Raw genomic sequence first — 17648 nt, forward strand, 5'->3', positions numbered from 1 at the left:
CTTTCACTTTGTGAAGTAACATCCTGATAGTTTTTAATAAGGTTTGTTTGATCGTTCCCAGCAAACTGCGAGAGAACAAGAAGACGGCGGAGCTGATCAAAACGGCCAACCTCCTCTTCAATTCCTTCGAGCCGTACTACATGTGGGACTACATCGCTCGCTGGTTCGAGGAGTGCTGCAGGTTCTCTTCTGTTTTTACACTGATTAATACTACATTGAAGTAGTGACCATTACATTTTTTTGATCAAAATAATGTATATGTTATAACTCTTTATAAACATCATTAATATTTCCCTCACACAGTTAATGCACAATTAAAATCCTCTTATCACTATAACAATTAAATAAAAAATGGTCAAGGTTTAAATAAAGAAAATATATTCGAACCGTTAAATTCAACGTTGTATATGAACCTGAGCATCTCCCATTATGCTTTGCCGCCCAGCCAACTAATTATAGCTGTGGATTTCTGACACAAAAACATAGGCGTATAATTTAAATACTGTAATGTAGCGACCAATCAGCCGTCACTAACTGGAGCAGTGTGTAGAAAAGCATCATGGGAGTTCATCATTTTTGCTGGCAACATAAGTACGGTGGGTGCAGTTATTAGTGTGAATACAAAAGTTAATTGATAATAGTCCTATGATGATTATTACAAGTGGTCTCTCTCGGTCGTGCTGCTGCAGGAGAACGGAGAACGCCAACAAGAGTCTGAATTGTGAGGCTCAAGCGCTGTCACTGGTGGAGTTCTGTCAGCTGGTGGACTTCCTGCTGGACATCGTTTCCTTGGTATGTCCCTCTCATTTCTTATTTTAGTTTTTAATTCTTCTGTTCTTTTCATTTTTCTTTCTTTCATAGTGATTTCTTTTTAACAATATTGTTTTCTTAATATCTGTGTTTATTGTCTTTATTTATGTTTTTATTCTTAACATTCTTATTTAACTCATTCTTGCCTGTAGGCATTTCCTTTTTTTAATGGTTTGTGAGAAGTGCATGTTTGGAATTGAGTGACTAATCTTCTGAGAGCATCAACAAAATATGATTTAAATTGTGACGGGATCTTCAAGGGTGATGTGGTCCCTTTGCAAATGTGGAATAAAATGTATTCTTCAGTAAAAACCCATTGTACTTCTAAATGTATTTAAAAACGATTTGATTTTAAACATGTTTCAATACGTCTTTTTGGTCGTTTAGAATCTAACATTCTGTATATAGAATGTATTCAGCTCAAATTATGCTCCCTTGCTTAATGGTCACTAGGGGTTTATATTTATATATTTATAAAATTAAATATTGCTATATTTGTATCCAAGATTCTGCATTCTATTTAACACAACTGTATCATTTTTTTTAATTTTTTAATTTTAGTTTGGCTTTCAAATCATATTTTATTCTCTGAGATCCTAGCAATGACTGAGGACGAGAGGATACAGTTGACTCCAGCAGCTTTTAAACTTGATGTTTGGACAAAAAAAAAAGAAAGGTTATAACTTCGTCTAGAGTCATGTGGTCTGTTAATTCTGCAACAGAGTCAAGTACTTGAAAATACTACAAAGCTATCCTTGTTCCTGTTTCAATACGTCTTTTTGGTCGTTTAGAATCTAACATTCTGCATAATTAAATTAAGTCTTCTTGGTGGAAATGATAGACATGTCTGTCATTCAGAAGGAAAAAGTTCCTCTACAATTGTGTCACATATATTTCATTATCGCCTATGATAGTTGTTTTTAATGTGTTTGTGTTTATGTTTTTGTTTCTCTACGAAAGGCTGCTTATCTGTGTAGTGTTTCCAAAACAGAACTGTTTGGAAAGTATAGTTTTTGTTTCCCTGCTTGTAGGAATGTATGGTTTATTTCGATGAAACAGTGTGTGTGTGTTTGTGTGTAAATGTGTGCGCGGGCAGAAAGGGTTTGTGAGGCTCGTTCTCCGCTCGCTCCTCTCCGTTGAAACTCTGCTCTTTCTCCTTGAAGCCTACTAGAAGCATGAGGGTAATCTGCCAGGTAAAGTACTGCTCTTTCCTGCTTTCTTCCACCTCATCCTGCTTCACTGAGGCTTTGATGAAAACCAGCCCCGCCACACCATTCTACCATCAATCAGTTTCATCTGTTTGTCTTGACAAAGTAACAGCAAATATGTGTTTAAATACAGTTGAGCTTATTTATTTTATTTTATTTTACATTTTGCGTGGATCATTTAAAAACTCCCGCCGCACTTTTTGAAAGGTTTTACCATCATGCATGCAGTCATGCATCACAGCGCTCTCATATTTGTATCAAAAATATGACTTTGACCCCCATTTTTTTCTTCGATGTTCTAAAATCTGATACTATTGTTTTAGAGTATCTGATACTTGATTTACAGCTGCAAGAGTTCTGAAATATATGACAATAAATGGAAGTATATCAGTGCCATCGGAATATTGAATGGATTAATTAACATTTTACATTTCATTAAATTACATTTTTTTTGGGGGGGGGTGGAATTAAATTCAATAATTTAATTAAAAAATATTTATATTTTAAACTGTTGAAGCTGAAAGTTCAATTGTCTGGTGGCACTTTTATACCAACATTTTTATATAGACTTTAAAAGGCAACAAATAAAAGCTATGTGCAAAAAAAACAAAAAGTTTTAAAATGTATCTTATATATATAAAAAAAAAGGCATCCTTTCTATATATAAATGATTTAATTCAATCATTCAAAATAAAGTAATTTGTTTTGCTGTTTTTTCAGCATTACATTTTAATTTATAATTATTATTGAATTAAAATAATATTTAATGGATATTTCATTGTTGTTATTGTAATTCCAATAATTAAAAAATACACTTCCTAATTCAATATTTTTTTTTAATTCGTAGCCTTTTTTCAATTAACAAACAATATTGTATAATAGTGCCCATCATGTGCCAATCACGTGTCGTTGTAGAGGCACAAAAAATCCATCCTTTTTAATAGTGCCTTGTTCAAATGCTTAAAAAAACAACATTTAAATAAGAAATACCAAGTTAAAATTGTTCAACCCTTCAGTATTCCGATGGTACTAGTATACCGTCCCCATCATACCCCATCATCAGCCACTTCATCCCTAATTGGTTCCCATAGGTCATGACCTGTCCGGGTGTTTACAGGAGACCTACATCGAGATCCAGACCGAGCACCTTCCTCAGCTGCTGTTGCGCATGGTGGCGGCTCTGACCCACCACCTGCAGACGCTGGGCCTCAGGGAGTTGACTCACTGCCTGCGACTCTGCTCCAAGATCCTCAGCAAAGTGCAACCGCCGCTGGTGTCCCCTCTGACCCTGCCTCCCGCCGCCCAGTCTCAGGGTCTGTCCCAGAGGGACAAGGACGTCGGGCGGGTGAGTAGGAAATGCTGCACTATTGATTGGTTTATGTTCTGAAAATGGCTGTATGTCCGTATGGTCAAATATCAAATTATATAGAGATAGACAAGCTCGGACTCAGCTCTCATTATGCTGCCTTGCTTAATGGTCACTAGGGGTTTATGTTTATATATTTATAAATATTGCTATATTTGTTTCCAAGATTCTGCATTCTATTTAACACAGCTGTATCAGTTTATTTTTTAATTATTTTAGTTTGGCTTTCAAATCATATTTTATTGTTTTACGTATTAATTGTGTGTTTAAATTAAATGTATTCGATTTTTAAATTAACAATTGTCATGTAAATATTCATGGCGTTTGTTCATTTTTGTCTTGCAATTACATTTTCGGGCCGCTAGAGGGCGGCAGCCATTACATCATCCGCAGCTAAAGGAACAATGAAAATCCAATGAGATCCTAGCAATGACTGAGGACGAGAGGATACAGTTGACTCCAGCAGCTTTTAAACTTGATGTTTGGATAAAAAAAAAGAGAAAAGTTATAAACTTCGTCTAGAGTCATGTGGTCTGTTAATTCTGCCATAACAGAGTCAAGTACTCGACAATACTACAAATCCATCCTTGTTCCTACAGTATTGCGATTTATTTAATCGTTGCCCCAGTATCGTGATGCGAGTCCACCTTGATGTTCAGTTAAAACCCTGTGCCACTTCCAAATCGCTGACCCACTTTCTTTAAAAGTAACTTTCATAAACGGTTCACAAACACTCTCTTTTCTCTGGTCCCGCCCCGACCATTGTCCCTCCTCCCAAGCTTCTGCTTCAGCTTTGATTTCGGCCGGGGTGGTCCTTGAACTGGGCTCGTTCTTTTAACAAAAGTCGTTAAAAACTCGTCTGTCAACCGCCGTCCTCCAGGTCCCTCTTCAACAAACTGGTTTTTGGAGCTCAGTGACGCGTATCTAGAGTTCAGTCAGGGCTGTCTTTTGGACAGAGATGGGGTGAAGAGAGATTGGGGGGGGAAAAAAGGTTTGACCCTAAGGGGGATGTTGGGGGGGGGGGCTACAAAAAAGTCAAAAGATATTTAACCAACAGCTGAGTCCAGCTCGTTCCATCTCTGAGGAGGACGAGGAGCACACTAGTCTTTGTTGCCTCCTGGGTTAAGCATCTCCACCAGAGTGGAACAATTATACATGTACAGGACACGGTCACATCCAATGCTACCTTCCCGAGGGCCAGTTAAATGACAAGCACTCACAAAAATGCCATCTGAGGTCCAGGCTAGGCGAGCATTGCTACCGCAGACAAAACGTGTCCCACGAAGAGACCCCCGAGGGACAGACCGTGACAGAAAAAGCTGTAAGAACTTGTCGTGAGCGCAGCAGGATGTTATCAGGTGTACACTTGGGTACTTCTGGTCAAATTTTTCTACAATGATGGACGGCAAGTTCTAAAACGTTTGTGAGCACTTTTACTGTGTCAACTTTTTCATCTTTTGTTGTATTTAATTTGAATGCAATCACTTTTATTTTTAAGAGCAGACATGGTTTTTTAAGATAAAACTCAAGTTAAATAGTTGAAATTACAGTAAAGCATGTTTACCCTAGTTTTTGATTCAGCTACAGAAAATTCCTGTAGCTTTAACATCCTCGCCTGAAATAATTACATAGTAATTTACTCCGTAAAGTGGTATCTTGCTGAAAAAAACCTGCAATAAACATAATTCTTAAAGTAGTGACTGCTTGATTTTCAAATTTTCACATACAGTACATATAGAGGCCTCATGATCCCTCCTTGTGCTCTTTATAAACTCTCCCAAACAGTTTTCTCGAACCCTATATAATTTTGTTAACACAAAATGTATAAACAAAGTTTTAGAATTAACATTTTAAACATGTTCTACACACACTCATTTGTGTAGTTGCAGACAGGAATGTCCATGTCCATGGTAATACAATGAAGTGTCATACCTCCCAACAACCCTTTCTGTAACAATGACCCTCTCGTAATGCTTTGCCGCTCAGCCAACAGAATCCAGCTGTCGATCCCTTTTATCATAGCAAATAGACGTAAGATTTAAGTAAAGTATTTTAACCTGCTCAGTATGTAGAAAGGCAGCATGGGAGTTTAATGTTTTGTAGGCAACACAAGTAAGGTGGGGGCGATTTGCGTTTCTTGACTGCAGCATATATATATATTTATGGAATGATTTCTCTCCTCTGGTCCGGAAGCGTGTTCAGGAACCATAAGTAGATTCTGATCCACAGACCTCAGAGCCCGAGCTGGGGTGTAAGGCTGGATCAGATCACTGATGGAAGGTCTGACCATTAATAGATCTGAAAGTAAGAACCAGATTTTTAAATTGATCCTGAAAGAAACTGGCAGCCAGTGAAGAGTTTTAAGTATCGGAGAAATGTGAGTTCTTCTACTAGAGCGGCTCAGAATTCTCGCTGTAGAGTTTTATATTAACTGCAGGCGAGACAGATCCTTCTTGTTTGGACATAAAAATAAACTGTTACAATAGTCTAAACGAGACACAAACGCATGGATTATAAGATCCAGATTGTGTTGTGACATAATTTTCCTAAATTTAGAGATTTTTCTCTGTTGAAGGAAACCGTTTCTGGTCAGTTTTCTGTATATACTGTATATCAGACCACAGAAGGCTATAGGACACTGTAACAATATCTTGTATTATCTTCTCCAGGCTCTCCCTGCCACTCCGGAGCTTCCTGTCGGCAGTGAAGTATTCGAAGATGAAGAGAATCGTCAGGGCAGCCGATCTTCTGAAAGTGGCTTCACAGACTTTGTCCAGTACCAGGATGGCGGACCCGAGAACACGCAGCAAACGACTCACCCCGCCATCAAAACAGGCCGCCGTTCATCGGGCCCTTCCCAGACCAAACCCCTGGACAAGCCGGTCATGCAGTGCTGCCTGGACCACTTCCAGCTGTTTCTGTCTCGTCTCATCAGCTTGTATATCACTCCCGGCCCGGTGGAGTGTTGGGAGGGTAATCGAGCCGAACCACTCGACACAGTCGGGACTCAGGTTTCAGAAAAGCTCGAGTCTAACCAAGTAGAGTCCAGCTCCGAGTATGGACAGATTCCTCATGTCGCTGCCTTCACTGCCGCCTGCCAGCTCTTCCTGGAATGCTCCAGTTTTCCCGTCTACATCGCAGAAGGCAACCTTAAGGCGACACCCTCTCAGGAGGAACAGCCGGGTACGTAACCGCACCGTTTCATTGACCATAATTATGACCAGGATACAACATTTAAGTAATCGTTATGTACCAGAAACAAAAGTTTCCAACATAACAGAAGTGGCTAAACGATTTAGGAAAAAATATATATATATTTATTGATCCGTAGATTTGAGTGTCTTTATTTAAATTTTGTACTGTAAAAATAAAAACCTTAAACAAGAAACCTGAAATGGACAATATTATACATTTAAATATCACTCAAATAAAACTGGTAACACCAATGTAATGTTAATGTTGTTTTTTTTTGCACTTTTAAATACTAATAAAGCAGGTGTTTCATCTCTGTTCGTTTTGTTTTTGCCGCCACCTACTGTAGAGTTAGTGTAAGCATTTCTTTCTTTTTTTAATCACAACCAATGGTCACAACAACAACAAACAATGGTATGAAATTGACATTCTATTTAATCGCGATCTCAATTTAAATTAAACAAAAATACTTGTAGGTATTTTAGCTTTAATCTGATCAAAATGATGTACATAATTAAAAGTAAAGCAAGTAAATTGTTAGTTATTATGTGTCCCAAGCGTTTGTTTCTCCAATCTCATCCCCCGTAATTATTAAATTATCCATTGATTAACTTCCACTTTCATCCGCACAGACGGGGAGACAGTGCAGCTGCCAGCTTGGCTGCAAAGTCTGATGGAAGCCTGCTGCCTTGCCAGGGATTTCTCACTGCAAGGAGTGGCCATTTCGCTGCTCATGGACCTGGTGGGTCTAACTCAGTCGGTTGCCTTGGTAGCTGCAGAGACGGTAGCCTCTGCCGGTAGCACCGAGTCCACTCAGCACATGAGTCCAAGTCAAGGAAGAGTGGCGGTCGTCATCAGGCCTCCTCTCACTCAAGGGATCCTGAAGTTCATCGCTGACAAGACGGACTTCTTTAAGGTGAAGCTGAAGATTGAAATAATGCTGAAGATTGCTTCTGCTATTTTTGTTTTGTAATCATCCTAATTTTTTTCTTTTTCCTTAAGAGTGTGGCTCTTATCCTGTGGGACCAGCTCAGTGAAGGAACACCTCAGAACCATCAACGCAGTGTAGAGCTTTTTTACCAGCTGCACAATCTCGTACCTTCTTCCAGCATCTGTGAGGACGTCATCAGCCAACAACTGATGCACAGAGACAAGGTCAGCAGAAAACCTAGTACATCAGTGGCATCAGAATATTGAATTTAGCAATTTGAATTGTGGCGCACTGGTTTGCGCGATCACCAAGAAGGTTGCAGGTTCGCTTCCCGATTGGGAGGGAGGCAACTTTTGTTGCGTGGGCACTCTGGTTTCCTCCCACAGAGTCCAAAAACATAGAGACGTCGATTGGCAACTTGAGCTAAATGTCCGTAGGTATGAGTGTGTGTTTAAATGGTTGTCTGTCTTTGCGTGTCCTGTGACAGACTGGCATCCTGTCCAGGGTGTCCCCTGTCTCTCGTCTGAAGAAACTAGGGAATAAGAGGCAGAAAAATGAATGAAATGTGTTTGTTTTTTTTAAATCATTGCATTTCTTTTTTTAAATAATCAAATTTGGTGATTTATTTAATGGAAAGTTTAATTTGCTTTTTAAATAATTAAATTAATTCATTTTTAGTTGAAAAGTTTCCGTTTTTCAAATGTATATTAATAATTCCATTTAAAAATGGAATATTTGCTATTTTATTTCTCTCACACATAGAGTTTGATACTCTAATTAAAATTATTGAAACCATTTTTTTTCATAATTAATGTTGAGCCTTTTTAATTTAATATTAACATGTTGTTATAATAGTGTCACCAGACAATACCAAAAGAGTACAGAGCTACTTGATCTAACCGCCATTCAATCATGGTGCGATTATACACTATACGTATTTATAAATTTCGCATTTAATTTTTGAATTATTGGAAATTAGACGTCAATCTTTACCCTGATGTTTAAAAACATTCATTTTTTATTCAATTATACAGTATAATAAAAATCAACCTTCCTATATATTATTTAATTCAATTATTTAATCAAAATTAATATTTAACATTAAAAACATGAAAACAATTATATGTCAATAAAAGCTATATTTGAAATGTTAAATTAAACCATTTAATATTTTTTGATGGCATTAGTAGGCTTTCACTTATGAAAGTAAATGTATCACTTATGAAAAACAAATCACTGAAGGAACACTACACTACAATTTCTCATAGCTTAAAGCATTGTATTGTAGTTTAAACTGTAAACTGTAGTTTATATATAATGTCACACTGGTTTGAAAAGAGGAGAGAGTTAACTTTATATCATCACAAACACAGCACTGAGATTGAATTTTGTTTAACTTAGTATATTCCACGATTTCGAGATGAATCTAAAATCCAATCAAATGTACTTTTTGTAGAGAATCCGTCTGGAGGCCCACGTGAAGTTTTCAATCTTGTGGCACTTGACTCGGGATTTGAACATCAACAAGTCTTCTCCTTTTAATCGCACATTTGATCGGTAAGTCTGTTCTCAGGTGATTTTTTTCAAAATAAAATGTCATCACATTAAATCCCCCCCCCCCTGTACCCCCCCACAGCTCTCTCTTCATCATGCTAGACAGTTTAAGTTACTGGGATCCGTGCACGAGTTCTGTCGGGCGGGCCTGGCTCGATCACGTCCTGCAAAGACACGACATCGCCCGGGTGCTGGAGCCGCTCCTCCTTCTTCTTCTTCACCCTAAAACCCACCGGGTTTCCATTCAAAAAGTGCAGGCGCAGCGGCATTGGGCCCAGGTCGCCCCTGACTCCGCTGAACACCTCCCATCAGAAACCATCTACACCAGGGACTCTGGTTTCTCAGAAAGTAAGTCAAAGATGTTGTTTCTGTGTTCCTTGAGATGATCTAACAATTCTTGTATTGCCTTTTTTTTTTTAGACCTCAGTCATATCCAAAGAGAAAGAATGGGACACGAGGAGTTTCAAGGTCTTTCAGTCGGAGATATGGAGCCCTTCTGTTTGACCGTCAACCCGCTCGGCGATAGTCTGTCTTTACTCAGCCTGAGCAACGAGAACCTCGCACTTGCTGCAGAGTTTCAGCCGTCTGTCCAGCAGGAGGAGCCGCAGAGCTCCGAATCCACCGGGTCGCAATCCTCCACCGTGGAGGACGGCAGCTTTGAGGACCCGGACGGGGTCAACGCCATGATCAACGGCTCGGACCAACCGCCTGGATCTTCGGACGACATGTCGTACGATTCCGTTGAGGAGGCGGTGGCCTGTGTTGTGAAAGATCTGATCGAGAGAGTCCTCGCCGACGATGCAGCTTCCGAGTTCCAAACGGAAGTTTGGCCTCAGACGGACTCGGACAGCACCTCCTCGGACACGTCCACCGGCATTCGCCTGGATTCCGGCGTTCCTCAGGGGTCAGAGCACCACACTCTCCCGGAGATGCTGGCGGGAGGCACGCTCGAGTTCCTGGGCGTGGCGCCGGCGGACTCCGGCGTGGAGGGGAGGGAGCACAAAGAGGGGATAACCCGTCACAGCTCGTCGCCCTCCATCGTCACGTTGAACGACGGCTCGGAGCCCGCCACGCCCGACCACCTGCAGGTGAGCGACCCTCAGGCCCGTAAACGTAGCCACAGCAGCACCCAGCTCAGCCTGAAGGGCAAGATCATGGAGAGGCTGGCCGACAAATCCCCCGGCGCGAAACCCAAGATCAAAAAATCCAAGAGAAAGGAGGAGGAGAGGCAGAGGAAGGCGGCGATCCAATCGGAGAAACTACGCCCCCCGAGCATTTTCTTCGGCGACAGTCTCGATCTGGAGAACTGGTACAGCTGTGGCGAGGGAGAGGTGTCCGAGATAGAGAGCGACACCGGGTCGCCGGGCGGAGGTTCGAGCGGCACAGTGGGGGACGCGAGTGTCACGGGGCGCAGGTCTTCCTCCGCCCCGCCCAGTTTTAACATCCACCCTCTCTACCAGCACGTTCTTCTCTACCTCCAGCTCTACGACTCCTCGCGGGCGCTTCACGCTCTGTCGGCGGTCGCCGCCATGCTCCGGGCGGCGCCCTCAGGGTTCGTGAGCGCGATATCCACCACAAGCATCAACAACACCTACACCCCCCAGCTGTCTCTGCTCCAGAACCTCCTCGCCCGCCACAGGGTTTCCGTCATGGGCAAGGACTTCTACTGCCCCATCCCTCAAGACTCGCACTCCCACACATTCCGCAGCGCCATGTATCTGGACATCATCATCTCGCTCTGCCTGTACTTCCTGAGAAGCCACTACTCCGCCTACGTGGCCGCCGGGCCTCAGGACCTGGCGGGGAACCGGGCCATGCAGCTGACCAGCGTTGAGGTCTTGACCCTCCTCTTCAGCGAGCTCTCTAAGGTCACCAGCGGCTCGGCGAAAGGCTTTGCCAGTTTCATCAGCGACGTGATGTCCAAGTGCAAGGTTCAGAAGGTGGTCCTCCACTGCCTTCTCTCGTCCATCTTCAGCGCCCAGAAGTGGCACGACCAGCGGGTCGCCGGCGTCAACGTGGCCAGCGTCGAGGAGGGTCTGTCGGAGGACTGCGTCATCAATCTGTCCGAAGACCAGATCGACGGCTGCAGCACGGTCCAGTCGCAGCTGCTGAGGCTGCTGCAGAGCCTGGTGGTGCTGGAGCACCGAGTCCTGCTTCCGGCCGAAGAAGGAGGAGAACCAGGACCCGGGGGGACGCCAGGAGGACCCGGGATCGGGCCAGGGGCCGGTTTTGAAATCTTGGGTGGCGAGGTTGAGCACGTCAACCCGCAGCAGCCAATGAAATCGCTCCAGTATCTCCACGGCCAGCCCATCACGGCGCAAGGGATGTTTTTGTGTGCCGTGATCCGAGCTTTGCACCAGCACCACACCTGCAAGATGCACCCCCAGTGGATCGGGTTGATCACGTCCACCCTGCCGTACATGGGGAGGGTGCTGAGGAGAGTCGTTGCCTCGGTCACGTTGCAGCTGTGCAGGAATTTAGAGAATCTTCTCCACCAGTTCCGCTACGAGACCGGAATCACAGAAATCAGGTATTTACAAAGTTCACTGCACCTTTTCTACCAGCAGATGGCGCCACCGACCAGCGAAATGCTACACAAGCTAAAATAGTTCTCTAGTTTTTCAATATTATTGATACTGTACTCATGTTTTTCTAGACCTCAGTGGATGGCACTCTGCATCCCTCCTGACCTCATCTTGACAGTACTTGAAGGAATGACTGCGATCATCCATTATTGCCTGTTGGATCCCACTTCCCAATACCACCAGGTGATTCACTAAATCATTTTGACAATAATAATTATATAATTTATACCATTTTGAATAATGTAAATGTTTACAATTTTATTTTGGCTTCAGAAAATATACAAGGTTGATCAAAAAATCCTTTTCATTACATCGATTATAGGATATTAACAATGACCTGAAAATAATATTTGTTTCACATTGTTGTCTTTATTTGTGTTGATGAAAGTCTGTCTCACATTTTTAGTTGCAAGTGAGCGTGGACCAGAAGCATCTGGCCGAGGCTCGGTCCGGCATATTGTCCATCCTCCACACCATCATGTCCTCGGTCACTCTGTTGTGGAGCGTCCTCCACCAGGCGGACAACTCTGACAAGCCTGCCGCTGCCTCAGCTGCCTTCTCTTCTAACATCAATCTAGGCTCCACAAAGGTAAACCTTCACTCATTCTCGATAGATGGATAAACTTTACTAATCACTCTCGAGATCTCCTTCGGGAAATTTTGGTAAAATGAGTTAAAAAAAAAATCTTCTGTTTGGGCATTTTATTGTAAAGCTTTATATCTTGGAATTAAAGTTGTATGTATAGATGTGTTTATTTACAACAAACTGTTCTGAAGATCAAATATCTAGGTTCTATACCAGAGGTTGACAACCTGTAACGTATTATTAAGTCGCTCTGACATTTCAATTAAATCAGAGTTATTTTTTTTTGTTTTTTTTTCTGTTTGAGCTGAAATGGTTCAGAAGAGTAAAGAGAAAACTTTACCAATTGGCAATTGGAATTATTATAATTCAAACTACACTATATTTTAGCTTAGTTAGTTAAGCTTAGTTAGTTAGTAAAGTTAGGCAATATATTTTCACTTCAATTCCGTTTTGATTTGTCCTAATAAAATACTTTTGCTGTTTTTGTATGATAGATTTAATGAGAATATCATGCATTTCTATAACTGTGTTAGCCTCAGTTTATCAGTTAATTTTGCGTCTCTGAGTGAGGTTTCATTTGGTGGGGAACAGTCATTTATTCACTCATAAACAATACACTACTCCTACTACTAATTAAAATTAATCTACCAATTGTCCCTAAACTGCCAGTGAAGGAGCCAAATGTTGCTTTGATGGTTGCAGTCGCACAGTTTGTGCAGAAATATGCTGGAGCCATTGTTTTGTTGCTGTTGTTTGCTGGGCTAGCAGCATCTCAGCCATTGTTGAGAACCGGTTCCTGGATTGATGGAGAGTAGTTTATTGTGCGACCTTCTCTCATCCAAGACAATCCTCTTCACCACCTTGACCATAACTGAGCACGTTCTCCTCTGGAATCTTTGAGAATGAAGAAATCCTTTTGAGTACAGACTCATAATTATGATCCCTGAACCGAGCACAAAAAAACGGAGAGACAGACTTTGATAAATAAGTCAACCTTATCTTGGTATTGAGGAGGATACACAAAATGACAAAAAGAAGTAGACATCAGACGATTCAAAATGTTTTGTCAAAAGACCACAAATGACAAAAGCCAAGTGAACGTACTGCTTCCAGGTACTGCCTTAGGTGACACAATTTTAATGCCTGTGATGTGATTTAAATATTTCTTTGTGTGTGAGATTATGCTGCTCCAAAGGGTTATTACAAATGAAAAATAAACTGTAGGTTTAAACGGCTCAAAATATACGGGAAAAGCAGTGAGATAAAGTCATGTTAAATATTCTTAATACATACTTTAAAGGTTTCAGCTGATTCTACTGGTATCACTTGTGTTCAACAGAACCTCCGGCAGCAGATTCTGGAGCTGCTCGGCCCAATTTCCATGAATCACGGCGCTCACTTCATGGCAGCTATTGCTTATGTTTGGAATGAGCGGAAGCAGATGAAAGCTTCTGTCAGAAATAAGGTGGGTGACTGTCGTAGACCACTTATTATTATCACTCTAAAATGTATATTTTTGAAAATAAACCCCCCAAAAAAAACGTACGGACATATATTTTTCCTTATCCGAGTTCTCCTGGGCCTTGTGTAGGCAGCAGCTGGGGAAATATACGTGAAACTGAGGATGAGATGTTTTATTGGACAACAGGTGGACATACAGATGTGTAGAAGCAGCATGCAACATTTCTCCTTATGCTTCAGGTCATTCCTCTCGCCAGCGAGGAGCAGCTGCTGCTTGTTGAGCTGGTTCGCTCCGTGAGCGCCATGCGTACCGAGACGGTGATGCAGACCGTGAGGGAAGTTCTGAAGCAGCCGCCTGCTATAGCCAAGGACAAGGTTTGTGTCATTCAGGGCGTCTCGTTGTCTCACGTCTCTTTCATTATTCTCCTTTCCATTGTCAACAGAAACACTTGTCCCTGGAGGTCTGCATGCTGCAGTTCTTTTATGCTTACGTCCAGAGGTCAGTTCTGCTTGTGTAAAAATAATTGCATAACATAATTTTGCAATTTTTTTATGTAGTTTTCTTTTTCTTTTCACGATGTTCCAGAATCCCCGTTTCCAGTCTAGTCGACAGTTGGCCGCCGTTGCTGGCGCTGCTGAAGGATTCTGTGCAGCTGGGTCTTCCTGCCCCGGGCCAGTTCTTGATACTGCGGTCAGCTTCGATACAGAACACATTTCTCGACATATTTATGACCCTTCAAATCCGTCTAATTAAATAACCTGTTCCTCCTCCAGTGCAAAAAATGTAACTAAAAACATCTTCCTTCATTGTTTAGAGTTCTCAATGAGTTCATTTTGAAGAATCCCAACCTGGAGAGTAAAAAGGATCAACGAGAGCTGCAGGTTTGTGCCTTTTTAGCTGCTTTTATACTATGTTAATCAAAATAATTGTTTTCTTGAGTTACACATATTCAGTGCATATTTCTACTTCAATCATTTTTAAGAATGTTAATGGCCTGGACAGAAAATATGGTCTTGTATCCAGTTTGAAGATGTTGCTGGTGGTCTCTGATAAATACAGATGTGTACTGATACTCAATCATGGCACCAGTTCTGGTATAAACTGTAGTCAATGGATCCAGATTCCTCCCCATATCCCTCTTTAGACCCTGCTTCCCTGCTCTACACTGTTCTTTCTTATCTCCCTTTCTCTCCTCCCCCCGTCTCTTTACATCCCCCTGTCTCTCTTCATGAAGGCGTTCACACCCAGTCTGGTTCTGCTCCAGGTTTCTGCATATTTTTCCTCACCACTGTCGCTTATTGTGATTGGCTGGGATCTATTTTTATCTTCTTGTATATATATATATATATATATATATATATGCTTTATTTAGACTGTTAATGAGAAACTGTAATCTAGTGATTTGATTTTGACACTTAACAATAAAGTTGAATTGAATAGTCACTTGAACGAAAAGAAAAGCTAAATCCGATGTTTCTTTCTTGCCTCATTTGGTGTCATTCAAAATATATTTAAAGTACAGTCGTGACAGTCATTCGCTCTGCATATAAGTGTTTTTATTTTTCATTTTATTTTCAAAGGTTTAGAAATACTACATGAATGACACACTCTGCACAACTTTTGGTTTTGTTCTTTGACTGTTTAAATTAATTTGTTTGACGACGGTATTTAATAAAATCTGAATAATCCACACGGAAATAACCAAAATATTTAGTTTTCTTCTTGAATTGTATATCTTCTTAAACCCCATTTATTATTAAGAAATAAACTTATTGTAACTAACAGAAGCTTGACCATGAAAAGCTCTGAAAGTAAGAACCAGAATTTCAAAATTGATCCTAAAAGAAACTGGCAGCCAGTGAAGAGTTTTAAGGATAAGGGAAATGTGAGTTCTTCTACTAGAGCAGGTCAGAATTCTTGCTTCAGAGAGCTTCCGGACCAAAGGAGAGAAATCCTTCCAGACTGTTGCTCCTAAGCTTTGGAACGATCTTCCTCTGTGTTTGATGATCTACTGACTCCTTCAAGAAACATCTTAAGACACTTTTATTTGATTCTTGGCCTTTTAAAGTATATATATTAACTGTGTATTGTTTTTGATTGTTAAAGCGCTTTGTGACCCTGGTCTAGAAAGATATTTACAAATAACATTTACTTACTTACTTTCTTGTTTGTTATGAAACATATGGAATGTGCTGCGATTATTGTGGATCCTTCAGACTGGCCTATTGCAATATTACAACCAATACTTTTAGTTGTCTTCCACAAGTATAACAAGGGGTAATGAAAAAGCAATGACTTTGATTTGCTGGGGGTGACAATGGTATTTTTTTCTTCTTTAAACAGGATGTGACTCATAAAGTTGTGGAGGCTATCGGGACGATCGCTGGCTCCTCTCTTGAGCAAACGACATGGTTGAGAAGAAACTTGGAGGTGAAACCTTCTCCTCAGATAGTTGTGGAAGGATCCAATTTAGAAGATGACGTGGAAGGTATGTTTCCTTTATGACTTTTATGTTTTCGTTGTCGGAAATGTAAATTCCGTGTATCCACAGATAATGATTATTTGAGTTGTTATGTGATTTGATTCTTCTGATCGTACAACATATTATGAATGAAACAACCTGGATATGTATTTTGCAGACTTGATGCTCACTGTCATGGAGACGTCCAGCTTCACACCATCAGTCTATAGCGTTCATGCCCTCACGCTGCTCGCAGAGGTACGACCTACACTCTTGTCCAAGGAATTTTGGTTCACAAAACAGCTTAACAAGGACAAAAATGATGATAATATTTGATTAGTTTAGGATGCTACCTTTCTTAAAGGGCAACACATGTGAAAACTCTCCTGACTTACTCTCATGTTTCAAATGTTGAAGTCTTCCTCTCCAAGATGCAGTGAGTTCCTCATCATAGCCATGTTTGGAACGAATTACTTTATAAAGTTCTCCTCCGTCTGAAATCTCGGCGAACGAGAGGTTACGAGAGCAGAGTCCATTATGACCTAATAATGGCTTCACTCCACCTCCAGCCAGCTGTAACTCCACGCCCTGCTTTGTTTATAAAAACAAGTCCCTTACTATGAGAGCAGAGTGGGTGTGGTTATGATAAACAAGATTGAATCTCCAGAGAAACTGTGTTTTCAGTGGGCGGGGCTTAAGATAATTTTCTAATGTAAATATTTCAATAACGTTTTTTACAAACGGACACACACTGATGATACAATGGAGTCGAAGATCAACACATTAGTTGAGCTTTACTTTCATGGAACTCGGATTAAATTCTTAAACCTTTGATGTTTGTCAAATATTGTAAAACAGAAAATAATAAATAATGTCTTGTGGATGTTTTCAACTTTCAAATTTTTTTTTTTAATGTTCATAAGGTTTTATTTTTAGAATGACGATGAATCATTAATAAAAGTCACGAAGAATCACCTCAGAATTACGGAAACTATGTCTGGAGTAAATATAAAAGTAGTTTGTCACAAGTGCACTGTATGACTTTCTGTTTTTTTGCGTGTCCCACTGGAAGGTTTGGCTTAAAATCAAAGTAGACTTATGTTCATTTTGATATTGTGACATAAAAAGATACCAGTGTTTAAGTTAAGATAAGGAACAGCAGTTACGAGTGTCGACGATGTTACAGTTTGACTTCCTTCAACGGGTGTAACGGGAGAATGAAAAGTTTTTCAGACTCATTCTCCACATTAGACAGTTACAGGTGAATATACAATGAAACTTGAATGCAACTGATTCAACTTCCTGTTTTCAGGTTCTGGCTCATCTGTTAGACATGGTGTTCTACAGTGACGAGAAGGAGCGTGTCATTCCATTGCTGGTCAATATCATGCACTACGTCGTGCCCTACCTCCGCAACCACAGGTGACTCGTCTTTATTTTTCAAATTTAAGTTTTGACTCGTCAGGACCTTCTTTTTTTTTTGGAGCTTTTAT

The 17648-nt window shown here is 40.9% G+C and overlaps 1 protein-coding gene across 2 annotated transcripts in view; it reads left to right on the plus strand.

Moving 5' to 3' along the window:
- dop1a (DOP1 leucine zipper like protein A) overlaps positions 1-17648 on the plus strand; it is a 34548-nt gene that overhangs the window by 9485 nt on the left and 7415 nt on the right. For both annotated transcript variants that reach the window (XM_087804926.1, XM_087804928.1), the window contains exons 11-30: positions 62-181; positions 690-792; positions 1974-2003; positions 3136-3363; positions 6054-6567; positions 7209-7492; positions 7579-7731; positions 8964-9064; positions 9144-9409; positions 9482-11591; positions 11718-11829; positions 12053-12235; positions 13572-13697; positions 13934-14068; positions 14137-14192; positions 14280-14384; positions 14509-14575; positions 16038-16182; positions 16334-16413; positions 17468-17577. In XM_087804926.1, the coding sequence (XP_087661052.1) occupies positions 62-181; positions 690-792; positions 1974-2003; positions 3136-3363; positions 6054-6567; positions 7209-7492; positions 7579-7731; positions 8964-9064; positions 9144-9409; positions 9482-11591; positions 11718-11829; positions 12053-12235; positions 13572-13697; positions 13934-14068; positions 14137-14192; positions 14280-14384; positions 14509-14575; positions 16038-16182; positions 16334-16413; positions 17468-17577 (5028 nt within the window). The remainder of the gene's footprint in view (positions 1-61; positions 182-689; positions 793-1973; positions 2004-3135; positions 3364-6053; positions 6568-7208; positions 7493-7578; positions 7732-8963; positions 9065-9143; positions 9410-9481; positions 11592-11717; positions 11830-12052; positions 12236-13571; positions 13698-13933; positions 14069-14136; positions 14193-14279; positions 14385-14508; positions 14576-16037; positions 16183-16333; positions 16414-17467; positions 17578-17648) is intronic.

This window comes from Callionymus lyra, chromosome 13 (genome assembly GCF_982586985.1).
Source record: "Callionymus lyra chromosome 13, fCalLyr1.hap1.1, whole genome shotgun sequence".
NCBI lineage: Eukaryota > Metazoa > Chordata > Actinopteri > Syngnathiformes > Callionymidae > Callionymus > Callionymus lyra.